The 27,299-nt window shown below is 42.7% G+C and overlaps 1 protein-coding gene across 1 annotated transcript; it reads left to right on the forward strand.

The window, feature by feature from the left end:
• The first annotated feature begins 348 nt into the window (after positions 1-348).
• Positions 349-27,299, forward strand: LOC129667896 (leukocyte immunoglobulin-like receptor subfamily A member 6). Its single transcript, XM_055595619.1, has 12 exons — positions 349-379; positions 1,019-1,054; positions 2,042-2,326; positions 3,671-3,958; positions 10,743-10,838; positions 19,000-19,284; positions 20,174-20,461; positions 25,251-25,355; positions 25,443-25,485; positions 25,664-25,701; positions 25,906-25,958; positions 26,038-27,299. The coding sequence occupies exons 1-12, from the start codon at positions 349-351 to the stop codon at positions 26,200-26,202; spliced, it is 1,713 nt and encodes a 570-aa protein (XP_055451594.1). The 3' UTR covers positions 26,203-27,299.

Raw genomic sequence — 27,299 nt, forward strand, 5'->3', positions numbered from 1 at the left:
CATCCTGAATAGTCTAACTGTTGCATGAGATTCATGGAGTATTTTGGATCCATGTTTTCTAATTTTTGTATACCCACACCCATAATTTCTGTGAGATTTTAAATCCAGAAGAGGAAACACGTAGAGGAACTGTTTGTTGCCTGGCCCAGAGCTGTGATGTAGAAATGAGGAGTCAGAGGCAGATCTTGTGCAAGAGAATATCCTCTTCCTGGATTTTGGGATGACATCACCCTTGACAGGGTTTCTGGGCCCCAGTCTGCTCTCCCCCATGGGTGTGTCCACTATGCAGACTGTGCCCCTAGTTTTCTGTGTGTGTGTGTATGTGGAGGTCTGGTGTGAGGCACTGCCATGGGCCTTGAGGCTGTTCTTTTTGGATTTGGTAAGTGCTACAGGGATCGTTATTCTTAGCCTGAGGGTAGTGACTCCAGACTCTCAGATTTAAAACCTGGGATCTTTTGTTCTTGTTTTTGTTTTCTATTTTGTTCTTTTCTTTTAATTTAATTTTATTTTTAATTACATTTTATTTACTTTGTATCCCCCCTGTAGTTCCTTCCCCCCTCCCCTCCCAATTCCTCCCCCTTCTTCACACATGCCCCTCCCCAAGTCCACTGGTAGGGGAGGGTTTCTTTTTCTTCCTTCTGATCCTAGTCTGTTAGGTCTCATCAGGACTGGCTGCATTGTCTTCCTCTGTGGCCTGGTAAGGTTGCTCCCTGACACGGGGGAGGTGATCAAAGAGCCGGCCAATCAGTTCATGTCAGAAGCAGTCCCTCTTCCCATTACTATGGAAACCACTTGGATACTGAACTGCCACTGGCTATATATGTGCAGGAAAAACCTGGGATCTTGTCACAGAATTTTTCCTCTATGAAGACCTGGAATGGGGACAAAGCGGTCACTCCTGACCTGAGCACGTTCACCTGACCCTGGTCTTTATCTGAGCTCTTGGGGTTGGGATCAGTGTATGACATGACATCTCTTACGAGGTCTTCTTTTTTTTTTTTTTTTTTTTATGTTTCAGTGTGTTTAATAGAGCAGAGGATCTGGGCACACTCTGGTGAGTCTGTTGTCTGCTTTTACCCTGGGAAACTGAATTTGTGTGGGAGTAGCATGGGAGCAGCTTGCCGCATCTTGCTCACATCCTGAGATGGATGTTCACCAGCAGCTACCTGTACACTCCTCATATTTAATCTGTATGTTGCAGCCATCTTTGGAGTGTGGATTCTCCACCTTGGGCTAATAATGTTCACATGATATCTGGCTCAGAAGGATATCAAAAGACATGACACAGAGAAGGGGCATTCACACACACACACACACACATACACACTTCCTGAGAATACAGACATTTAATTTTGTGTGTACTTCCCTGTTTCTCCATCTCTGTTCAGTTGGCCTGTGTCCTTCCGTGGCCTACTCCTGGGAAGACACATCATCCATGGGACAGAACTGAAGCTAATGCTGTCTATTGAGGTGCAGCACAGACAGGATTCCTTTATTTTCAGAGGCTCCTAGATCTTATCTGATATTGGAGGTGTGCAGAGTGGTTGGGTTGACATGGCAGCAAGAGACAAAGTAAGACATAGGTCAGGGATTTAATGGGACACCGTGGTGACTGTCCCAGGGAAGTGGCATGATGTGGTGCTAAGAATGACAATGCTGAAGGTTCGTTCCTGGGCTGGCAGTTGATGAGAGGAGAAGGCATTAGATAGCACTAAAGATGAGAGTTATTCCAACATTGTTTGTGAACCAGAAAGACGATTAATTATGCCACTTGAAATACGTCAGGAATTCTGAAAACTGTGAGTTGAGCCTTCACATCGGAGGTGTCCTGGTTAGTTTTCTTTCAACAGAAAATAAGCTGAAGTCATGTGGGAAGAAGGAATGCCAACAGAGGGATTTTTTTCCACCATATTGGCCTGTGAGCATGCCTGTGTGGCATTTTTCTGGATGAATGATTGATGTGGGAGCCAGTCCATAGCTCTTTGGGAACCAGGCTCTCCTGACATCTGATGGCTAGAGTTCTTTTTCCGTGTCTCTCCAGGTCCATTGCCCCAGTCTTCTATTTGGGCAGTTCCAGGAGCTGTGGTGTCCACAGGCAGTGCTGTGACCATCTTCTGCAGGACCCCTCCAGGAGTGAGCATAGTTTGTCTGGTCCATTCTGATTCTCATAGAGAGTGCCATGATTTTACTATGCAGGGAGCCCAGGAGGTTTTTGAGTTCAGTCTGCAGAATGTGGCTCACGTCGATGCAGGGGATTACTACTGTGACTACTACAAGGAAGACAGATGGTCTGCACTTAGTGAGAAACTGGAGCTGATGGTGACAGGTGAGTAACTGCCAACAACAGTGTTCTTCAGCCTCAGTCACTGTTGCTCCCCTCACATATGTCCCCTCACAGGCCCTGCCCTAATCTGTGCTCCAACACCTTGGTCTCTCCTCTTTCTTTTCCTTTCCTCTATTTTCCTGTCGTTTCTTCTCATATCTTTTCCTGTCATCTCCTTCTTTCTTCTTTCATTTCATCCTTTTCTTTTCCGTTTCCATTTTTCTTTACTTTTTTTTTTTTTTAAAGGCAATATCTCAAATATGTCAGTCTGGCCTTGTACTTCAAGGGTATCCAAAAGTTATCTTGAACTTCTGCTCCTTCTGCTTCTAGGACCAGCCTCGACAATCACAGCATTCATGAGTTGACAGGAACAGAACGCATGGCATTGCTTATTTTTGGCAAGACTATACCAACTAAGTCCCTGACCCTCTGTCAGTTTGTGATCCTCTCTCTCTGCTGACTATGGTCCAGGCTCCCTTAAGAATGGTGACTATAGTCCCTCAGAGATGGAGCTCATTGTTATACCCAGTTCGTGAGCCCCCAAAAGATCTACAGGAATCGACTCCGTTGCAAAACACATGAGGGTCTTTTTATTGTAAATTACAAGCTGTAGCTGGGCCAACACAACCCAACCGCTGAAGCGGTGGGAGCTGAGCGCCCGTGCCCAGGTTAGTTGGGTGATTTATAGATTCTGGTCCCTCCCAGCATACCCAAGGCAGGAGCAGTTCCTGCCTGGCAAGCATCTATTGGTCAAAATGCTACATTTTGAATCGATTGGCTATAGGAAGGTCCCAAGCCATTAATGACCAGGTGTCCCTCCCTATGGGGGGGATGGTCCAGTTTCCTAGCAACCGCATCTCTAGTGGGTGGGGAAAGAATGCAGCGAGGTAGCTCTCCCCTCAGGGCATTACTAACTACTTTACCGCACCTACTCTAGGTTTTAATGATAGCTGCCACTTTGGTCTCTCACTCATGGGGAATGACAACATCCTTCTGTAACTACACAGAGTCTCTCTATGGTCCTGGCTCATAGGAAATAAGAGAAACACATATTGTGATTCCTATAGTTTAGCAATGGATGAATTTCCTTTTGTTTTCACGTTTTTCCTCTCTCTGCACAGACTGTGAATTGCAGGGTTAATTTTAATAATGTTTTAAGTAACAGGATCTTTCTGTGATCTTTTTTGAGAGAGGGTCTCACATGTAACTCTGTCTGGTCTTTGAATTTCTATACAGACCAGGCTGGTTTTAAAGTTGCAGAGGTCTACTTGCCTCTGCTTCCTGAGTTCTAAGATTAAAGGCATGTGCTACCATGGCCAGCTAATAACAGGGTCTTTTCCCTTCCAGGTGTTTACCGTGGAAAGCCATTGCTTACTGTTGATTCAGAACCCCAGGGCCTCTCAGAAAGAAATGTGACTCTCCTCTGTCATCCACCTACTTTCTTTGACACCTTCATCTTCTGCAGAGATGGAAATGCTTCCTTTCCCCAGAACTGCTTACGTCAGGACTCCAACACATTTCCCATCTCTCCTGGGAGCTCAAGGCACAGGAGTACCTATAGATGCTTTGGCTCTTACAGAAACAACCCCAACCTGTGGTCACTGCCTAGTGACCCTCTTGAGCTCTCTTTCTCAGGTAAGCATGTCTGATACTTGTTCATTATCTCTGTGTGTAGACAGATCCCAGAGATGATGCCGTGTGGGATATATCAATTCTACCGTATGTCTGCTGTCTAGTATTTGTTGCACACTGCACTGCTAATCCAACTGGAATTGGTGTATTTGTGCTACGGACTCTGAGCATTGTTTGCTAATGATGTGAAATTAGGGCAGATGCAGCTGTGTTTTTTTGGAGAATACATATTGCCCATCTTGATATGTGGTATTGCACACAGTTGCTAGCTGTGCAACCTACTGCAGCGTGCACGTGCGCGCACACACACACACACACACACACACACACACACACACACAGCCTCCTCCCTAGCTAATACTTATAGAGAAGTTGAAAGGCTCTTTGCTAGTTTCTTCATTCAAGAACTTGAAACATTCAGGACTTGAATCTTTTGCTCACACCTCATTTTGCTCACACAGTGTTGTGTCTGAATAGCCACCATGCTAGTCATGGAGAAAGTATGAAGACATTTGCAGAAGAGAACAAGAGAGATATGTAGTCAGGACCTTGCAGGATTATGCACAAGGGAGCAGATGTGGCCTCTGTGATGTACATGATTCAGTTCTGTATCCTCAGCTCATCTAGTTATTTGGTATGTTTCTGGTTTTCAGTAGAGGTGGTCTTTTCTAGATATGGAGACTAGAGGAACAGAAGTGTTTTCTAAGAGCTGTGCGTAACTGTGGCTCATGAGTTAAGGATAGAAGAGTGACCAGAGGAGGCAGAAAGAAGAAGAAATATCACAAGTAAGAGCATTTCAAAAGATAGAATGAGACTTGTTGGATAAAAAAGGGGTTTGCTGTAGCTGGGGATGGGATAGAGTGAGAAATGGAACATGAAAAACATCAAAATACATCGCATACACCTGTGAAATGTCAAAGCATAGAAGTAGTGGGAAATAAGTGAAAACAAAACAATAGCATGCTTCTTTCAGCCAAGTGCACATCCTTGCTTTCAGTAAGCCAGGCGGCTACTACAGCAACAACAAAACACTGAGTGTGAATGTCGCAGGTAGAGCTAAGAAGAGGAGGTGTGTGATAAGCTTGGGTGTAAGCAATCAACGTATAAGGTCTGGTGGTTGCTCTAGCTAGCTTGTCAACTTGACCTAGCCTAGAATCATCTGAGAGGAAAGCCTTGAGTCTTTGCTCAAGGTTATATATCAGATTGTCCTGTAGGCATGATTGTGGGGCACTCTCTTGATCATTAGCTTATGCAGGAGAGCCGAGACTACTGTCCACAAGCCAATTTTTTTTTGTCAGGTTGCTCTGAGCTGTATACAAAAGTTCTCAAAGGAGAGGTAGAGGAACAATGGTAGTAAAGGAACTTGAGAACAGTCTCCCCAAATTGATGGCTTCTTATTCTCTGAAGATACTGTGATCAGAGAAGTTGGGAAGGCATAGGTGGGTATCTAAAGAAGCCAAAGTGTCAAGAGAGAACCCAGTGCCTCTACAAAATACCCAAGCAGAGTCCACTTAAGGGACTTTCAGCATTAGGCTTCTCTCATCCTAAGTGGATACAGATGTGAGCTTTCTCTAAGGCTTGATCTTCTGACTTTCTCTGTCATTCAGTTTTTTTTTTTTAAACCCATGACCTCATTGTCTCACTCTATCTTTTGAAATGCTCTTACTTGTGATATTTCTTCTTCCTGCCTCTTCAGGTCAACCCTTCTCTCCTTAACTCATGAGCACACAGTTTCCTATAGTCTTGTCTGTCCTGCCTCTGTTTCCTCAATGATGGGATTAAATGTTGTGCACTACTGTGCCTGGCTGTCAGTCAACACTTCGTCTCTGTCATTGAATGAGTTTAGCAATCTCCTATATGACTCCTTTATCTATGTTAGCTCTAGCTAAGCAAGAGTCCATAGTTAGGGAGGCAGCAAACAGTGTTTATAAATGGTTTCAATTTCAGGGTCCTGCTTGAGTTCCTGCCCTGACCTCCTTTAACAACAGAGTGTGACCTAGAAATTCAAGATAAATCAACCTTACTCTCCAAGTTGCTAATGGTCATAATATTTTCTTTCAGCTAAAGAAAGGAAACTACAATAGTGATAAACATTTTTAGACATTTGCTCCAGTGTAACATATTCTGACGGCCGTTAATTTTAGTGCTATATTCAGACACCTCCATAAGCCTGAATTGTGTAGTTAATGGAATATTTGGAATTTATCAGCTCAGACACTTGGTCACATCCAACAGAGATCCCAATTGGCTAATATCAGAGCACCCTCTCTTCCTCGCGTCCTCATTGCGCGAGAGTTCATCTGTACTCGTGCGTGCAGTACTTGTCAATTTTCTCTTGCACTCTTTCTACAAGGTTCTTTACCATATTCCCTTCTTTGTTTCTGGAAAACATCTGTCAGATCACTTCCCTTCTTTTCCCATCATGTCAATATTACCTTTCCCCTAATCTACTGGTCCCTAGCAGTCTCTCTACTTTTTTCTTCCCCCTCACACCCTTTCATCACACAGCAAGTTCAGACAAAACAATTTAAAATCTTTTTTGGACTATAATTACAACACTTCTCCTTTTCTTTTTCTTCCTTTCAAACATTCCCATATACTCTTCTCTGCTTCTTTCAAATTCATGGCCTCTTTTTTTCACTAATTGTTATTGTATGCTTATATACATGCATACATATGTACATACGTACGCCTAAATATAACCTTCTCAGCCTGTATTATGTTACTTGTATGTGTGTATTCAGAGCTGACTGTTTGGCATGGAACAATCATTTGGTGTGTGCTCTTCCCTGGATAGGACCACAGTGTCTTGCTCCCCTCTTTCCTTGGTAGCCTATAGCACTTTGTGTAGTGCATGGAACTTTTTATTAGTGTGTACTTATTGAACAAAGTGATAGGTTCCATTGTGATGTTTTCCTTCAGCATGTCCTGAAATTTGGCTTATATTCAACTCATTGCTCTTTCCTCTTCTTTTCTTCCCACTTTGTCTACTCTCCTTCCTCTTCCCAAATAGTCTCCTTTCAACTTTCATATGTGTAGATGTATATTGGACATAGGAATATGTGTTGTTCATACACATATACATACATACAGATACATCATATTCATACATACAGATACATATATTATACATTACATACATTGCATATAATGTATATAATATTGCATATATTTATACCCAATTTTTTTAGGTTCCTCACCAGTTCTAGTTTATTTCACTTAATGAGATGATAGTTCCATATATTTTTCCTCTTATTTATAGATTTTTTTTGTGGATGAACCTCTGTGCTGTCCAGGTTTATTATTTTAATTAGTTTTTAAATTTATCATGCAAAATGACATCTTTCATCATGGCATTTTTTCATATTTCATCCATTCTCTCCCTGTTGCTTCCTCGCTGCTCTAGACTGTTATTTTATTTTCTCCCAGTAGTTCCCCATTCTACTTCATGTTTATCTATTTAAATTTCTTAGTTTTTAGGGTTGGAAAGATGACCCAGTTGTTAGGGGCACTTTTTCTCTCTCAGAACCTGAGTTTGGTTCTCATCAGTCCCTCAGATGCCTCACGGCTGTATTTAAGGTCTTTGACAGCCTTTTCTAACATCAGTGGGAAAGTGCACTGATTAGGACGTGCCCACATGCACACACACATGCGTGCACATGTTCTCACACATGAACACATAATTAAAAATAATGAAAATAACATTTTTTCATACTTGGATTTTTGAAACAGGGTTTCACTGTGTAACCCTGGGGTGCTGCGACTAATTTTATAGCTCAGACTGGCCTTGAACTCAGAGATCTGCCTGCTCCTCCTCCTGATTGCTGGGATTAAAGATGTGTGCTAACCACTGCCTGGCCAAAGATAAAAATTTAAATGATATTTTTTATTCTTTAACAGATCCGTACATTTACACAACACATATTCATCATATCTATCCATTACTACTTTCTTCTAACTCTCCCTAGTGTCCTTACCCATCACCTCTGCAGGTTTCTTTTTGCTTGTTTATTTTTAATATCTGCCTGAGTCTAATTAGTGCCGTTTATATGCACATTGAATGTGTAGCCATCCACTGGGGCAGTAGCATAAGTTTAATAATTTCTGAGACTGGGATATACCATGTTGTACTGGCTGGCCTTGAACTCACTTGCCTTTGCCTACCAAGTACTGGGATTAAAGCTATGGCCATTAGGCCGGTAATACAAAACTGCACTTTGTAATCTACTTGTCTCTAGCTCCCCCACCCAAGAAGCCTCCTCAACAACCCATACAGTTCTGTGTATTTGGCAGAAGTTGTCTTTCTATAACTCATGTAGAAATAAATGTATTGTGTTCTAAGACCAAATCTGTGGTCATTTAATTACCATTAGGCCCGGTAATAGTGTTAGTATTTAATTTGCATACAGCCTATCAGGTTTCAACATGGCATTTTTAGACACAATTTGTTGAGCTCTTGCCAGCCCCGCTCATGCCTTTCTACCCTCATTAACCACGTTTGCCTTGGACATACTGCTTGTATTCTATTCCTACACCTTATCTTCAAAATCCCCTTTCCCACTCTTGTCTTTTCCTGGTTACATGATGTCATCCCTCACCTATAGATATGGAGCTAAGTTCATTCTTCTGTAGAGAGATATTTAGTTTTGCCATCACTACTTATCGAAGAGTCCTTTTCTCTGCCTATTGGCTGATTTTGACAGCATTGTCAAAAATTAGGTGTTTATAGCTATGTGGGCTATATCCTCTGTACTGTATCTTTGTTTGTATCCTTTGTTACGGTCTATGGGTCTATATGTCTGCTTCTGTGCCAGCAGTATGTCTTAGTTACTCTCGCATCATAGCATAGATTGATGAAAGGCAATGTGCTATCTCTACCTGTGTTCTCTCTTTGAAGCCTCTCTTTGCAGTGATAGGCAGCAAATGCATAGGTATATGTAAGTCAATGTGCTGAGGACGAGTAACTGAAAGTTTTAATAATCAGCCCCAAATAAGACATCGACAGCACTCATAGAAGGTCCATGCTATATGTGGAAGAGTGGATGGAGAAAGGGTGAGAGCTGGAAGGCGATGAAAGGGTATGGAATGCCATTCTTGGGCACTATGTAGGCATCCCAGTTACGAACTCATTGCAACTGCACTTGTCACACAGGCTGCGCCAGGCTGAGCCTGTGAACTGCCAACTATGGTGGGAGAAGAGCTCAAGACTTTCTGACACCCTTATCATGAACTAATGACCTCTGCTAGATTCTGGAAACTGGGGCATCACTGCCATTGGCTGGGTTACCATTTGTGAGTCCAGTAGGCTCCTAAGGCAATTTACATATGCTTGGTCACACAGATCTATCTGGCTAAATGCATTAGCTCTCAAACAAAATCAAACCACGTGACTATAGAAAGGGCCTTGTGGTGATCATGGGGGTAGCTGGAGGCCAGAAGAAGACAGGGGAGGATAGGAGCCTAGAATACATTCTCAAGGAATTGAGTATAGAACGACATCTAGTATTCATCAAACTTACTAGTTTATTGTCTGTAATGTAAATTTGAAGCTGAGAGATATGTTAGCCCAAGTATGAACTTTCACTTTGAAAATTCTAACTGGGTCTAAATAGTTAATGGCTAGGGTGAAAAAACTGATTCTTGTGAATGTTCTAGAATCAGAAAAATCATTTTACAATATTCTAGTAATCAGCATCAATTTTTTAAAATTTTTTAATCATTTATTCACTTTATATCCCAATTGGAGCCCCCTCCTCATTCCCTCCTGGTCTCATCCTCATCCCTCTACTTCCCCCTATTCCCTTCCTCTAGTTCACAGAAAGGGGGAGCCCTCCTCCCTACCAATTTCAATCTATATAGTCTGCAGTGAATTTGGTATGGCTGCAAGATGTTTCTCTTTTTGTTCTTTTTGTTTGAAAAATATAATCCTTGCATGAGTCTGACACTTGTCACACTTGTCTCTAGCTCCCCCACCCAAGAAGCCTCCTCAACAACCCCTACAGTTTTGTGTATTTGGCAGAAGTTGTCTTTCTATAACTCATGTAGAAATAAATGTTTTGTGTTCTAAGACCAAATCTGTGGTCATTTAAGAAACATGAGCTGGCAATAAAGTTATGGTTTGGGGCTGGACGGATAGCTCAGTGATTAAGAGCACTGGCTACTCTTCCAAAGGGCTAGGGTCTAATTCCCAGCACCCATGTGGCAGCTCATCTGTAACTCCAGTTCTAGGTGATCTGACAGATAAAATAAAAGTAAATGAATTATTTGGTGTTGGGGATTTAGCTCAGTGGTAGGTAGATGGCTTGCTTCGCAAGCAAGCACAAGACCCTGGGTTTGGTCCTCAGCTCTGGGAGAAAATAAATAAATAAAAATTTAAAAAGTTATGGTTTTATCACTGTGAAGAGACATTTCTTATGAAGAGTTAATTGGGTCTGGCTTACAATTTTAGAGGTTTAGTTCATATCATCATGGAGGGAAGCATGGCAGCGTGCAAGCAGACATGGTGCTGGAGGAGCTGAGAGTCCTACAGCTTGATCTTCAGGCAGCAGAAGGAGACTGTGTGCCACACTGGGCATAGCCTGAGCATAGAAGACCTCAGAGCCTGCCCCCACAGTGAAACACTTCCTCCAACAAGGCTATGCCTACTCCAGCAAGTCATTCCCCTTCAAAGTGCCACCCCTATTGGTCAAGGTTTTAAACACATGAGTCTATGTGGGGGTTATACCTATTCAGACCATGGCAATATTTGTTGACATAAATCTTTAAATATCATTTTTTTTCTCTACAGAGTCTTCTACATCAGATTACATACTACAGAACTGCCTCCGGCTTAGCCTGGCTATCCTCCTCCTGTTAGTCCTTGGGGCTCTGTTGCTGGATGCTTGTAGAAGCAGGAGAAGTCTCGATGGGGCCCTCAGGGAGCCCTGAGCTGAGAGGCTTGATACACTTTTCCGGATCTTCTCTTAGTTAGAGTTTCTATTGTTCTGTAGGGACACCACAATCATGGCAGCTCTGATAAGGAAAACATTTAATTGGGGCTGGCTTACATTTCCTGAGATTTAGTCCATTATCATTATGGCAGAAATCATGGCAGTATGAAGGCAGACATGGTGCTGGAGAAGGAGCTGAGTGAGAGTTTTTTATCTTGATCCACAGGCAGCAGCAGAAGACTGTGCCACACTGGGCATAGCTTGAGCATAGGAAACCTCAAAGCCCACCCCCACAGTGACACACTTCCTCCAACAAGGCCACACCTGCTCCAACAAGACCACACCTCCTAATAGTTCCATTCCCTATGTACCAAGCATTCAAACACCTGAGTCTACAAGGAGCCATATCTATTCAAACCACCATAGACCTCCAACAGAATGCTGGCAATAAAGAGTCTCAAAGTAGTTGTGATTTCTCTACTGAGTGTCCTTTGTCTGCAGACCTTATGCAATACCATGACGTGACTGGAATTTAAGAATTATTTTTTCCATTATTATTATTATTATTGTTGTTGTTGTTCTTTATAGTGTATTCACTTTGTATTCCAGGTGTAGCCCTTTTCCTTATCTCCTCCCTGTCCCACCCTCCCTGCCTCTTCCTCTCCTATCCCTCTCCCCAAGTCCAGTGATAGGGGAAGTCATTCTTCCTTACTCTCTGACCCTAGCCTAAACTGTTCCCATCAGGACTGCCTGGATCCTCTTCCTCTGTGGGTTGGCTAGGTAGCCTCAGGGAGAAGTGGTCAAGGAGCAGGCAAGCATGTTCATGTCAGAGACTATCTCTTTTCCTCTTACTAGAGAACCCACATGGAGACTGAGCTGTCTATGGGCTACATCTGAGCAGGGGTTCTATGTTCTCTCTAATATGGTCTTTGCTTAATGCATCCTGTACTGCTTGATTTGCCAGAAACTCAAGCGTGGACAGGCCAGATACCTAGGGTAGAAACAAACATGACTTGTCTAAAAACACAGTGAAAGGATTCCTAATAATATTCTGCTATACTCATAGATTGATGCTTCACCAGTCATCATCAGAGAGGTTTTCTCTGGCAGTCAATAGGAGTGGATACAGAGACCCACAGCCAAACATCACACACACACACACACACACACATACACACACACACACACACACACACACACACACACACACACACACACACGTACAGAGTCTAAAGTGGAAATCTCTGTAGGATCTTTTCAGAGATGAGGGAATCTCATGGAAGAGGAGGAAGAAAAACTTCAGGAGTCTTTAGATTTAAGTTTTGATCTGCAAATGTGTTTAATTGAAAAATTCCCCATATTTGTGACATTAGACTTTGTTTTCACTCATCCCTTTCTCCAGTGCCTTTCCTATAGCACTTGGCTCCTTTCTCGAATTTTCTATCTACCCACACAGCCATGTTAAGATATATACTCCATTATCTTGTCTATTTCGTATTCCTGTAAGATCATTGAGAATTACATACAATGAATTTTGATCATATTTAGTTCCTACCAGAGGAACATAATTTCCTGTGAAGGGTAGCTCTAGCTGAGCTCTGTCTGTTTTTCATTTTAACATCACATGTGTTCTGCTCTCCTGCACCCCTTAGAATCTTTCTTCACCCTACCAATGGGCCCGTTCTGCTTTTCTGAAACCTTCAGGTGCTCAGATTAAACACACATTCATGCAGGCATGCTCAAGTACATTCACATGCACACACGTACACACACACATACACACATACACACACACCTAGTGACTCAATTCTGAGAACCACATATGAATGAAAACATGCAACATTTGTCTTTCTGGTCTGGATTACCTCACTCAGGATAGTATTTTCCATCTTCATCTGATACCTGGAAATTGCCATTTTCTGTATAGATAAATAAAGTCCCAGACTTCATAGATGTCTGTCCTAGTCACTACTCCTGTGAAGAGACAATATGACCAAAGCAGCTCCTGTGGAAGAAAACACTTATTGGACACTTGCTTCCAGTCTCAGAGGTTTAGTCCATGGTCATCATGGCAAAAAGCATGGTGGCAAAGAGGCAGAAGCTGGAACAGTAGCTGAGAACTACATCCTAGTCTATAGGCAGAGAAGGAGACTGAGTGTGGCAAGGGCTTTGAATCCTCAAAGCCATCACTCAGTGACACACGTTCTCCAACACTGCCCAGTCCTTTCAAAAAGTGCCATTCTCTGGTAACCAAGCATTCAAATTTATGGGCCTATGGCGGCCACCCTTATTCAAACCACCAGAGTACCACATTTTGATCATCAGCTCAGCAGTTGGATGGACCACTAAGATGCTTCTGTGCCCTACCTATTGTGAATTGAGCAGCTCTGAACATGGAAGAGCATGTGTCTCTGTAGCAGGGAGGAGAATCATTTGGTTATTTGCCAGGAGCAGTATAGTTGGGTCACATGGTAGATCTTTCAGTTTTCTGAGGAAGAACTACCACACTGATTTCCACATTGGCTATACCAATTTGTATTCCCTCCAAGAGCAGATAGAGTTCTCAATCACCCCAAAATACTCAGCCCTGTTTTTCTCCTTCCCTCCTTCCTTCTTTCCTTCCCTCCCTCCCTCCCTCCTTCCCTCCCTCCCTCCTTCCTTCCTTCCTTCCTTCCTTCCTCCCTTCGTTCTTCCCCCATCCCTCCTTTCCTCCCTCCCTCTCTCTTTCTTGTTCTTAGATTTTTATTGATTCTTTATGAGTTTCACAACATGTATCCTAATCCTGCTCATCTCAACATCCCTTCTCATCCTCTCTCTGCCCTTGCAACCTCCTCCTTCAAAGAAAATAAAAAACAACAGCAAAAATCCAAAAGCAAACATAAAAGAATCTCATCATGGAAGCTGCAGTGTGTCAGTGTGTCACACAGTACACCCTTTTGTCCACACCTGTTTACTTGCAAATATTCATTGCAACGAGTCATTGGTGTGGTTTAACGCCTCTGGCTTCTGTTACACTATTGATATGGGACCCTCCCTGGGCCTCCTCTAGAGTACTGTTGTTGCCCTGTGTCATGGAGATCCGGCAGCGTTGGTTCTGTAGGACCAGCTCTTTCCAGTGCTCCAGTAGTTCATAGATCAGGCTGATGTTAGGGTGGACCCAATTAAGACTGTGGATCTGGGCCTGGCTCATGGCCGTGGACCTGACTTGGGTCTCAGCAGCAGCATGGGCTTGAACTGTAACATGGCCTCAGGTGCAGGACAGGCTACCCACATCAGGCTATTCCTCTCCATTGTGATGTGTGAAGTTCTGCCTGTCTTTATAATTCTCAAACCATGCCGTTTGTCTTTCTTTACCATCTCTACACCACATACTTGCACATCATAGTGGCTCCGACTGCAGGCTGCAGTGGGTTGGCCTCTGGGTGCCTTCCACTCACCTGTGCCACAGGCTGTGGCTGCTGACAGGCCTCTGGTTGTCTTCCCCCATGTGTGGTATGGTCCTTCTTTTGGTTTTTTAATCACTCACTCTGGATGGGTAATAAGAAATTTTAAAGTAGTTTTAATTTGAATTTCTGTGGTGGACAAGGATTATGAACACTTTGGAAATGCTTCTTAACCATTTTTTTTCCTTCTGAGAACTCTGTGTTTACTTCCATAGCCTGTTTTTGAGTTGGGTTATTTATGTTCCTGTTTGTTCCCTTTTGGTATTGTCAACTGTAAGGATTTGGCTGTGTAGTCATTTGGTTGGGATGTATTTGCTGAGAGCATGCACATATACAGAAGCATTGGTGTGTTTCTTCCCTGGATCTTCCCTCCTGTGTTTCAAATTGTCGTATTTCATGTCTTATTATATCCCATCCTGAATATTCTTACTGTTGCATGGGATTCATGGAGTATTTGGGATCCATGTTTTCTGCCTCCATTTCAGTTTTCTCTGATACATTGCCTACAAGTCTACAACAGAGGATAGTATACCCACACTCATAATTTCTGTGAGACTTTAAATCCAGAAGAGGATTACTTGGTTTGCTGCTTTTCAGCTTCTTTAGTTCTTTGTATATACTGGATATTAGCCCTCTATCAGATAAAGGGTTGGTGAAGATTCTTTCCCAATCTGTAGGCAGTCGTTTTGTTTTGATGACGGTGTCCTTTGCTTTACAGAAGCTTTTCAATTTCATGAGGTCCCATTTATTGATTGTTGATCTTAGAGCCTGTGCTGTTGGTGTTCTCTTCAGGAAGTTGTCTCCTATACCAATGAGTTCTAGGGTATTCCCCGCTTTTTCTTCTAACCGATTTAATGTTTCTGGTTTTATGTTGAGGTCTTTGATCCATTTGGACTTTAGTTTTGTGCAGGGTGATAAGTATGGATCTATTTTCATTTTTCTACATGCAGACACCCAGCTGGACCAGCACCATTTGTTAAAGATGCTATCTTATTTCCATTGAATGGTTTTGGCATCTTTGTCAAAGATCAGGTGTCCATAAGTGTGTGGGTTTATTTCTGGGTCTTCTGTTTGGTTCCATTTATCCACCATTCTATTTCTATGCCAGTACCATGCAGTTTTTATAACTGTTGCTCTATAGTACAACTTAAGATCAGGGAATCTGAAAAGCAGTAAACCAAGTAATCCAATTAAAAAATGGGGAACGGAGCTAAACAGAGAACTCTCTGTAGAGGAATATTGAATGGCAGAGAAACACTTAAAGAAATGTTCAACGTCATTAGCCATTAGGGAAGTGCAAATCAAAACAACCCTGAGATTTCACCTTACACTCATCAGAATGGCCAAGATTAAAAACTCAAGTGAAAACACATGTTGGAGAAGTTGTGGAGAAAGGGGAACCCTCCTCCACTGCTGGTGGGAATGTGAACTTGTACAACCACTCTGGAAAGCAATCTGGTGCTTTCTCAGACAACTAGGAATAGCGCTTCCTCAAGATCCAGCCATACCACTCCTAGGCATATATCCAAAAGAAGCTCAAGTACACAATAAGGACATTTGCTCAACCATGTTTATATCAGCCTTATTTGTAATAGCCAGAAGCTGGTGAAAGGGTTAGACTAACTTTGTAACCTGTATGTCTTCTAAAGCCTATAGTTTTGAGTTTTAGGTTCAGGTTAAGCTAAAGCCTCTTAGTACCTTTCCAGAGAATGGAAAAATGTGACCCTATCTATGAGGACAGATAGAAAAAAAGGCAAGCAAGCAATGACCTTCACTCAGCAAAAAGAAAAACTCCTGTCTTTGAGATAGCATTTCTTAGCAACAAACCTAGACTTCTTCTGAGTAACTTTTGACCTCCAGCCAAAAGTCTGTAGCCCCTAATCTTCAAGGATGAGCTAACCACCCCCACCTTCAATTGCAGCTGCATCCACATTTGGCAGGACTGGCCAAGCTTGAGCACCTAAGACTAACCAATTATTTTACTTTATAGCTTCCTCATCCAATCCTAAATTGCCAAGACTAATTTCAAATCTCCCGCAATTTTTCTTTCAAAAACCTAAAGGCCTTTGTCTCCTGGTGCCACTCTCTGCTGACCGGCAGGGGTGACCCCATTGCGCAATGGTTAATAAACCTCTTGCTTTTGCAACGAGTCTTGGTCTGGGGGAGTTTCTGGGAAGGGCGCGATCTTGAACTCCTGAGCTGTGAGACCCCAGGTCTTACACTGGAAACAGGCCAGATGCCCCTCAACTGAAGAATGGATGCAGAAATTGTGGTACATCTACACAATGGAGTAATGAAAAATAAGGAATTCATGAAATTTGCAGGTAAATGGTGGGACCTGGAAAGGATCATCCTGAGTGAGCTGTCCAAGAAGCAGAAAGACACACACAGTATATACTCACTCATATAGACATATAACATAGGATAAACATACTAAAATCTGTACATCTAAAGAAACTAATCAAGAGAGAAGACCCTGACTAAAACACTCAATCCCCATCTTTAAAGGTAAAGAGAATGGACATCAGAAGAAGAAGAAAACAGGAAACAACCTAGAAACCTGCCACAGAGGGCCTCTGAAAGGCTCTGCCCTGCAGACTATCAAGCAGACACTGAGACTTACGGCCAATGGTTGGGCAGAGTGCATGAAATCTTATGTAAGAAGTGGGAAATAGTAAGATCTGGAGAGGACGGGAACCCCACAAGGAGAGCAACAGAACCAGAAATTTTGAACACAGGGGTCTTCCCAGAGACTCATACTCCAACCAAGTACCAGGCATGGATATAACCTAGAACCCCTGCACAGATGTACCCCATGGTAGTTTAATGTCCAAGAGGGTTACCAAGTAATGTAACTGCCTCTGACATAATCTGATTGGCCTGCTCTTTGATCACCTCCCCCTAAGGGGGGAGCAGCCTTACCAGGCCACAAAAGATGACAATGCAGCCACTCCTGATGTGATCTGATAAACTAAGATCAGAAGGAAGGAGAGGAGGACTTCCCTTATCAGTGGACTTTGGGAGGGGCATGGGTAAAGAAGGGGGAGGAAAGGGTGGGACCAGAAGGGGAGGAGGGAGGGGTTTATGGGGGGATACAAAGTGAATAAAGTGTAATTTAAAATAAAATAAAATACAATAAAATAAAAAAAAATAAAATAAAAAAGTTCAGAAGAGGAAACACATAGAGGAACTGTTGCCTGGCCCAGAGCTGTGATGTAGAAATAAGGAGTCAGAGGCAGATCTTGTGCAAGAGAATATCCTCTTCCTGGATTTTGAGATGACACCATCCTTGACAGCGTTTCTGGGCCCCAGTCTGCTCTCCCCCATGGGTGTGTCCACTGTGCAGACTCTGCCCCTAGTTTTCTGTGTCTGTGTATGTGGAGATCTGGTGTGAGGCACTGCCATGGGCCTTGAGGCTGTTCTTTTTGGATTTGGTAAGTGCTACAGGGATCGTTATTCTTAGCCTGAGGGTGATGACTTCAGACTCTCGGATTTAAAACCTGGGATCTTGTGACAAAACTTTTCCTCTATGAAGACCTGGAATGGGAACTAAGCGGTCACTCCTGACCAGAGCACGTTCACCTGGCCCTGGTCTTTTTTATCTGAGCTCTAGGGTTGGGATCAGTGTATGACATGACATCTCTCACTAGATCTTCTTCTTTTTTTTTTTTTTTTTTTTTTGTTTCAGTGTGTTTAATAGAGCAGAGGATCTGGGCACACTCTGGTGAGTCTGTTGTCTGCTTTTACCCTGGGAAACTGAATTTGTGTGGGAGTAGCATGGGAGCAGCTTGCCGCATCTTGCTCACATCCTGAGATGGATGTTCATCAGCAGCTACCTGTACATTTTCCTCATATTTAATCTGTATGTTGCAGCCATCTTTGGAGTGTGGATTCTCCACCTTTGTCTAGTAATACTCACATGATATCTGGCTCAGAAGGATATCAAAAGACATGACACAGAGAAGGGGCATTCACACACACACTTCCTGAGGATACAGACATCTCTGTTCACTTGGCCTGTGTCTTCCTGTGTCCTACTTGTGTCCTACTCCTGGACACATCATCCATGGGACAGAACTGAAGCTAATGCTGTCTATTGAGGTGCAGCACAGACAGGATTCCTTTATTTTCAGAGGCTCCTAGATCTTATCTGATATTGGAGGTGTGCAGAGTGGTTGGGTTGACATGGCAGCAAGAGACAAAGTAAGACATAGGTCAGGGATTTAATGGGACACCGTGGTGACTGTCCCAGGGAAGTGGCATGATGTGGTGCTAAGAATGACAATGCTGAAGGTTCGTTCCTGGGCTGGCAGTTGATGAGAGGAGAAGGCATTAGATAGCACTAAAGATGAGAGTTATTCCAACATTGTTTGTGAACCAGAAAGACGATTAATTATGCCACTTGAAATACGTCAGGAATTCTGAAAACTGTGAGTTGAGCCTTCACATCGGAGGTGTCCTGGTTAGTTTTCTTTCAACAGAAAATAAGCTGAAGTCATGTGGGAAGAAGGAATGCCAACAGAGGGATTTTTTTCCACCATATTGGCCTGTGAGCATGCCTGTGTGGCATTTTTCTGGATGAATGATTGATGTGGGAGCCAGTCCATAGCTCTTTGGGAACCAGGCTCTCCTGACATCTGATGGCTAGAGTTCTTTTTCCGTGTCTCTCCAGGTCCATTGCCCCAGTCTTCTATTTGGGCAGTTCCAGGAGCTGTGGTGTCCACAGGCAGTGCTGTGACCATCTTCTGCAGGACCCCTCCAGGAGTGAGCATAGTTTGTCTGGTCCATTCTGATTCTCATAGAGAGTGCCATGATTTTACTATGCAGGGAGCCCAGGAGGTTTTTGAGTTCAGTCTGCAGAATGTGGCTCACGTCGATGCAGGGGATTACTACTGTGACTACTACAAGGAAGACAGATGGTCTGCACTTAGTGAGAAACTGGAGCTGATGGTGACAGGTGAGTAACTGCCAACAACAGTGTTCTTCAGCCTCAGTCACTGTTGCTCCCCTCACATATGTCCCCTCACAGGCCCTGCCCTAATCTGTGCTCCAACACCTTGGTCTCTCCTCTTTCTTTTCCTTTCCTCTATTTTCCTGTCGTTTCTTCTCATATCTTTTCCTGTCATCTCCTTCTTTCTTCTTTCATTTCATCCTTTTCTTTTCCGTTTCCATTTTTCTTTACTTTTTTTTTTTTTTTAAGGCAATATCTCAAATATGTCTGGCCTTGTACTTCAAGGGTATCCAAAAGTTATCTTGAACTTCTGCTCCTTCTGCTTCTAGGACCAGTCTGGACAACCACAGCACTTATGAATTGACAGGAACAGAACCCAGGGCATTGCTTGTGTTAGGCAAGACTATACCAACTAAGTCTCATTTCCTGACCCTCTGTCAGTTTGTGATCCTCTCTCTGTGCTGACTGTGCTCTAGGCTCCCTTAAGAATGGTGACTATGGTCCCTAAGAGATGGAGCTCATGGGGAATGACAACATCCTTCTGTAACTACACAGAATCTCTCTATGGTCCTGGTTCATAGGAAATAAGAGAAACACATATTGTGATTCCTATAGTTTAGCAATGGATGAATTTCCTTTTGTTTTCACGTTTTTCCTCTCTCTGCACAGACTGTGAATTGCAGGGTTAATTTTAATAATGTTTTAAGTAACAGGATCTTTCTGTGATCTTTTTTGAGAGAGGGTCTCACATGTAACTCTGTCTGGTCTTTGAATTTCTATACAGACCAGGCTGGTTTTAAAGTTGCAGAGGTCTACTTGCCTCTGCTTCCTGAGTTCTAGGATTAAAGGCATGTGCTACCATGGCCAGCTAATAACAGGGTCTTTTCCCTTCCAGGTGTTTACCATGAAAAGCCATTGCTTACTGTTGATTCAGAACCCCAGGGCCTCTCAGAAAGAAATGTGACTCTCCTCTGTCATCCACCTACTTTCTTTGACACCTTCATCTTCTGCAGAGATGGAAATGCTTCCTTTCCCCAGAACTGCTTACGTCAGGACTCCAACACATTTCCCATCTCTCCTGGGAGCTCAAGGCACAGGAGTACCTATAGATGCTTTGGCTCTTACAGAAACAACCCCAACCTGTGGTCACTGCCTAGTGACCCTCTTGAGCTCTCTTTCTCAGGTAAGCATGTCTGATACTTGTTCATTATCTCTGTGTGTAGAGAGGCTTCAGGGATGATGCCATGTGGGATACATCAATTTCATCTTATGTCTGCTTTATTGCACACTGCACTGGTATTCTGACTGAAATTTCTTCATTTGCATTAGGGGCTATGAATATTATATGTTACTGATATTATTTTGGGCAGATTCAGTTATGTTGATTTGTGACATAGAAGTCCTTTCCTACTCATAATAAGAACCCTGCTGAATGATTCTGTACTACTTGATTGCTGACTGTTTTCCACCAGAGGTATGTGGGTATGCATGTGTGTGTGTGTGTGTGTGTGTGTGTGTGTGAGAGAGAGAGAGAGAGAGAAGGAAATCACATCACTTGACAATAACTATAGAATGCTGAAAGAGAGTCTGGTAGATTTTTCATTGAACATGAGTTTCTAGAACTCAAAAGATCACACCTTTCCTTTTTTAGGTTATAATATAATTATATCATTTTTCTTTTCCCTCCTTCTAAACTCTCCCTTATTCCCCTCCTTACTCTCTATCAAATTCATGGCTTCCTTTTATATTAATTGTCAAGTGCGCACGTGTGCGTGCGTGCATACACACACACACACACACACACACACACACACACACACACACTATAACCACCTTAATCTGTATAATGTTTTTGTATGTATGTTTTCAGAGCCAACCAGTTGGTATGCTCATCTCTGGGGAAGACTATTTCTGCCATTCTCAGCATCCCAGGTTCCCTGTAGTTATTTGGGCAGGGTTGAGCCCTCATTGGCTTTCTACCATTCACACTGGCATGTCTGTTTTGGTGTTTTTGTTCAGCTCATGTTTAGGCAGTCATGTTGGTGAAACTTTATGGGTGTTGCTTCTGACATTTCAAGGAGATGCAGTTCCACAACAAATTCCCTGTTCCTTTGGCCCTTATAATTTTTCCTCCCCCTCTTTCACAATGTATGTGATTTTTTGGTAGATGAATCCATTGCATCTGAGTTCCATACTCTGCATTTTGATTTGTTGTGTTTGTATTGGTGTATGTAATGGTCTTCATTTGTTAAAGGGAAGTTATTTTTGATGAGGGATGAGGATTCCACTTATCTGTCCCACCACATTTCGTCATCACAGTGCTACCTCTGACCAACCCTCTGTCCGGTGGAAAATGTAGGAAACATTTACAGAAGAGAACCTAGGAGGGTTCCCTTGAATGTCCATATTCATGACACAAAAATAGAAAAGAGACTGGATAAGAATAGAAGACTGGTGGGACTGGGAACAGAGACAAAAGAAAGTAATGGAGGCAAATTCTCAGAAGAGAACATGGCGGTGTCAGCTTTCTTGGTGGAGGGAACTTACTTTTGTATGTCTTAGAACTTTTGGTCTTTTGGGATGTCTTGGGAGTTTAAGAGATGGGACATGTTTCAAGAATGGGGAACAAAGGAGGCAGGGCCATGGAAGTTCAACTTGACAGCTATAGAAAACATCAAAGTGCATGGGTTAAAGATGGAAGATGGTCATGAGGAGGCAGGGGAAGAAATCCCATGTAGAATAAAGAAGAGGATTGAACACTGAGTTTTTATGTGAGCAGGTGGCTTACAGGAGTGTTTGTGGGGTCTGCACATACTGAGACATCTATTTCTGTGCAACATTTTCTGATGGCTTTTAATTTTACTGCTGCAGCCAAGAAATACTCTTTGATCTTCAGGATTATATCTCCAATGGGATATTTGAAATCTGTCTTTTCAAGCATTTAGCACACATCTCAACAGAGCCCCAGACTGGAAAGTATCCACACATCCTCCTCACTTCTGTCCTTGTATTGACAGACAGTCCGTCTGTCTTTCTTGAACCAAAATTCCTCTTTTACTGTCAGTTTTCACATTGTCAAACTATCTTCTGTGTCTGGAATATCTTTTAAATCCTGTTTCTTCTTTGTTGTCATCTCTGTCATGCCATCATCACCTTTAACCCAGCCACTTTATTGTCTTTCTTCTTTCTACCTGATGTCTTATATCCATTTATCCCAGAGGAAGTTCACATTAAATATTTTTTGTAAGTTTCTGTTCATGGCACAAAGTGATAGGTTTCATAATGACATAATGACACTGTCGTTTAAGTATATCCCGTACAATGACAATATTCATCTCCATTCATTTCTTTTGTCTCTGACTCCTGTCAGTCTTCTATTATTATTTAGTATGTTTTCTACTTTTATGTCACGAATATATATATTCTATAGACGTGTACACACACACAGACACACATCTCAAGATTCCACATACATCATTTGAGTCTGGTTTAATTTATTCAACATGAGAACCCCATTTTCATTCATAATTCTGGAAAATTACGTTAGTTCATCTTTATGTCTGAATGAAACCCCACTCTGTATATTCTACTGTTTTAGGTACCTTCTTTATTGCTGCAATGAGACACGTGACCAAAGCAACTTAAGGAAGCCAAAGTTTACTTCATTTCATAGTTTGAGGTATTTGAGGTACCTTTATCATAGTGAGGAAGGCATGGTGGCAGGAACTTGAAGCAGTTGATCATATTGCATTAGCACTCAAGAAGCAAGGAACAGAGAGAGGTGATTGCTTGGGCTCAGTAAACTTTCTCCATTTTTTATACAATGCAAGACTCTAGTCCTGGGAATGGAGCGTCTCTCTTTAGAGTTGGTGCTTCCAGTGCAGTTAATCTGGCCAGTACTATCTGTCATAGGCACGGCTGGGTTACCTCTAGGTTACCACTGAATCTAGGTTACCCCTCACAGACATGCCCAGAAGCTTGCCCCCTTGGTAGATACTCTCTAGTTGCTAATCAATACTACCATCACAAGCACATTTATAAAAGCGTTTTTATATTAGGACACACAAAGTAGTGAATTTTATTCAAGCATCATTGCACATATGCTGTTATACTTTGTTCTCATTGTCCCCCCCCCCCCCATGTCCCTTCTCAGCTGCCACCTGGTTTCCTTCTTCCCCACAGTTAGTCCCTAGTTCTGCTTTTTCTTTCTTTCTAAGTGTGAGTTTGTGTGGCCTGTGAGTGGCGTATCACATGAGGATGTGGGTGATACACACATGTGGAGGCCAGAGCAAGATGTCAGAGATTTTCCTCTACCACTGTCCATCTTAATTCCTTGAGATAGGGTCTATCACTGAACCTGCAGCTCGCTCTTGTGGTTATGCTGGCTGAGCACGGAACTCGTGAGACTCTCGTGTCTGCATTCCGCAATGCGGAGGTTACAAGCATAGACAGCTTATGCCACCTTTTCATGTGGTGCTGGGGCATTAGACTCCGCTCTGCATGCGTACAAAGCAGGTAACCTTACGCACTGAGCCTCTCACCAGTCTTTTGCTTTTTTTCTTTTTAAGCAAATGATTTTGTTTTTCTTCTAGTCAGGTTTCTTCTGTGTAACCATGGCTGTCCTGGAACTTTCTCTGTAGACTAGGTTGGCCTCAAACTCAGAGATCTGCCTGTCTCTGCCTCTCAAGTGCTGGGATTCGAGGTAGGATGCCACCACTGACTGGCTCAATTAACTTTTAAAGTAAAACTTCAGGCCAGGTGTGTGGCACACACACTTCTAATCCCGGCACTCAGTTCTCTGTGAGTTCAAGGCCGTGTGTGTTATACTGCTGCTTGTTTCTCCCCCAGGGAGGTCTCCACTGCTGCTTTCCCATTACATTTTCCTATTATGTGTTCAGTTTCCTCCCTATCCTGAGTTCTCTTTCTCTCATGATCCCCTTGTTAGTTTCAACACACACACACACACACACACACACACACACACACACACACACTTTTAGATAAAAGTGTCATATTTGAGTAAAAACATCTGGTATTATCCCTCTGAGTCTGGCTTACTTGGTGTAATATATGATTTCTGGTTTCTTTTATTTTCTTATTGTCATGATTTCATTTCTCTCCAGCTGCGTAAAGTTTCACCCAGTCTATGTACCATATTGTCTATATCCATTTATCAGTGCATGGACAGCTAAGCTGGCCTGGTCCAATTTCCTGGTGCTGTGCCTCGAGTAGTAGTTAACACAAGTGTGAAAGTCCCTGCTATGTTAGAGTGTGTCCATGTTTTTAAGAGGCTCTGTTCTTCTTGTTAAAAACAAACAAACAAACAAACAAACAAACAACGCTTAGTCATTGAATGCCAATCACCTTTTGTAGGCTGTATTTTCATTTAGACTTGTCTTGGTAGCGTGCTATGTTTTTTAGTTTCTGACTGTTGCATGTCACTTTTGACCTCTGATTTTTATTAGAAACACCTTCCCATCCTGATTGTCCTTTCTGTATGTGTTTCACTCAGGCTTCTGCTCAAGATTAGTGTATGTTCTTTGTAGACTATTTGGGAAGAGTTCTCCCTGAGCCTCGGAGGGCTGGTGTTTTTTTTTTTCCTTTATGGACCATCTCCCCAAATGAATTTTCTTTGGTATTGTATTTAATTTGTCTCATCAGTTGTGTGTGCTGGTGCATTCCTGTGATCCCAGCTTTTGGCATCTGAAAGCAGGATTGTCTCAAGGTTGAAGTCATCCTGGTGAGACCTGGTAAGACGCTGTGTTTAAAAGACTCATCAGAGATACTACCTATATAGTCAATAAGACATTAATTGATTGCTTCAAGTATTTTATTAGGTAGGTTCCCTATAGTCTTTTAAATGCTTAGTTCTGTGTTTGGTATAAGGTAAGTACTCAACAAATGTTTGAATGAATTAGTGAACTAATGTAACAGATGTTTAATAACAGATCAATACTGTTTTCTTGTTCCAGATTCACCAGGTCTTACTGTGGTTTGGGGCTCAGTTGCTGCTGTCTGCTTCCTTCTCTTCCTTATTTTCCTCTTCATCTGTCTCTGCCACCACTGGGCCAAATGCAGTACGTGCCAGGACTGGGGAAGTGGATAATCTGGGATGGGTGTGTGGGGATTGGTGGATTCTATGACTGATATCTGTATCTCTGCAGGGACCACCAATGGCAAGACCAGGAGCCAGGTGAAATATAAGAGGTAGGGAAATTTGGACTCTCCCATGAGAAACAGCTAAGAGTTTTGTCTGAGCACTGGGAATTGAAGCCAGGGCCCCTTCCTGCTGGACAAGCATTCTATTATTGAGCTATCCACACAACTCCTAAAAATCCTATAGTTTCTCAGGCATACTTTAACATTTCCACTTCTTTTCATTCAGCTCCAGCCCAGCCCCGGACATTGAAGAAAACAATAAATGTAAGGTGGAGTGAGTCTCACTGAGGAAAGGGATGCTTGTGGGGCTTAGGAGGCCTTCAGGGAAGAGCAGAAGAGGTGGGAGGGGCCACCTTGCTGTGTGATGTTATTGTCTTTCCTTAGGGTTCTGCTGGTCATCTGCAAAACATAAAATACATTACATGAGGCTCACATGAAACAGACCCATCTTCTCACCTTTTCTTCCAGATGATGACTTGGAGGGCATTCAACCTGAGAATGGCAGCCAGGTGGACACACAGGTGAGCTCTCTTTTCCTCCCTGCTCTCCTTTTCTAGAATCCTGGGTATTATCTTCATAATTTGTGTCTCATGATGGTAGGTGTCTGCAGCAGAAGACTCACAGGAGGTGACTTATGCCCAGCTATGCCGAGAGATCTGCCTAGAGAGGATGGATTCACATACCTCCAGTAGTTTTCAGGACATGTCTACACAGACCTGTGTATATGCTGCCCTCACATTATCCCAAGAGGAGGTTCAGAGCTAGCAGTGAGTTGTGCAGGTGCTTCTTCAGCAGGGGGAGGCTCCAAGAACAACACTCTCATGTTCTTCAACTCAAGCCATTAGCCTGGAATGCCAATGGACTCAAGTGTAGAGATGCTTGTTCACTGTGAAGGGACTCTGGAGCTCATAAACATCTTTCAGGAAACTTCTGATTCCTTGTGATTTGCCCACTCACCTACTCACTAGTGTACGTGTCAGATGTGTGCTTTCCTTGGGTTCATGTTAACTTAGTAAGCCATGGTTTACATCATCTAGTGAAAGAAATGCTGCACAGGCTGGACCCCTGGTGATTAGTGATGCAGAACACATCAACCTTGACTGTCAGGTTGATGGACTTTAGAAGCACCCAGGAGACATATCTCTAGTTATGTCTGTCAGAGCTCCTCCAGAGATGGAAAGACATACTTTGAATATAGGTGATATTATTTCATGGTTCAAGGTCTTAGATTGATTATAAAGGAGAAATTAAGTGTAACATCATTACTCATTGATCTTTCTCTGCTTCCAGACTGTACACACAGAATGATCTGATGTATTGTGCTCCTGCCACTACTTATAGAGGCATTTCATCTACTGTATTCTCACTTCCATGATAGACTTCAAACTACGTCAAAACAAATCCTTGTTACTCTCAATTGTCAATGTGGTGATGAGAGACCAAAGGTTTAAAAATTAGATTTTTGGGGTATTAGTTTAAAGTTTAAGTCATAACTCTGAACAAAGGCCAGCCAGGTATAGACATGTCCAGCCACCTTACGGACCTAGCTTTACTGCATTCTTTTCCTGCCCACTAGAGATACAGTTGTTAGGAAACTGGCCCAGATGGCCAGACCAGAACCGCTTATGGTCTTGGTGCCTAAAGTAAAAGTCAATTTCCCTTACCCAATCATGTAACACCAAGGCATGTAACTCTCTGTTTGCGTTTTTTTTTTTCCTTTAAAAACCTTGTTCCCCTAGACCACAGAGCCACATTCCTTTCCTGCTTCTGCAGGAAGTTTTTGCAACCCGTGGCTTGAGCATTTATACAATAAACCCTCATGTATTTGCAGTGGAGTTGATTCCTGGTGGTTTTTGGGGGTC

This window comes from Psammomys obesus, unplaced genomic scaffold (assembly GCF_907164565.1).
Source record: "Psammomys obesus unplaced genomic scaffold, mPsaObe1.curated_primary_1811, whole genome shotgun sequence".
Taxonomy (NCBI): Eukaryota; Metazoa; Chordata; class Mammalia; order Rodentia; family Muridae; genus Psammomys; species Psammomys obesus.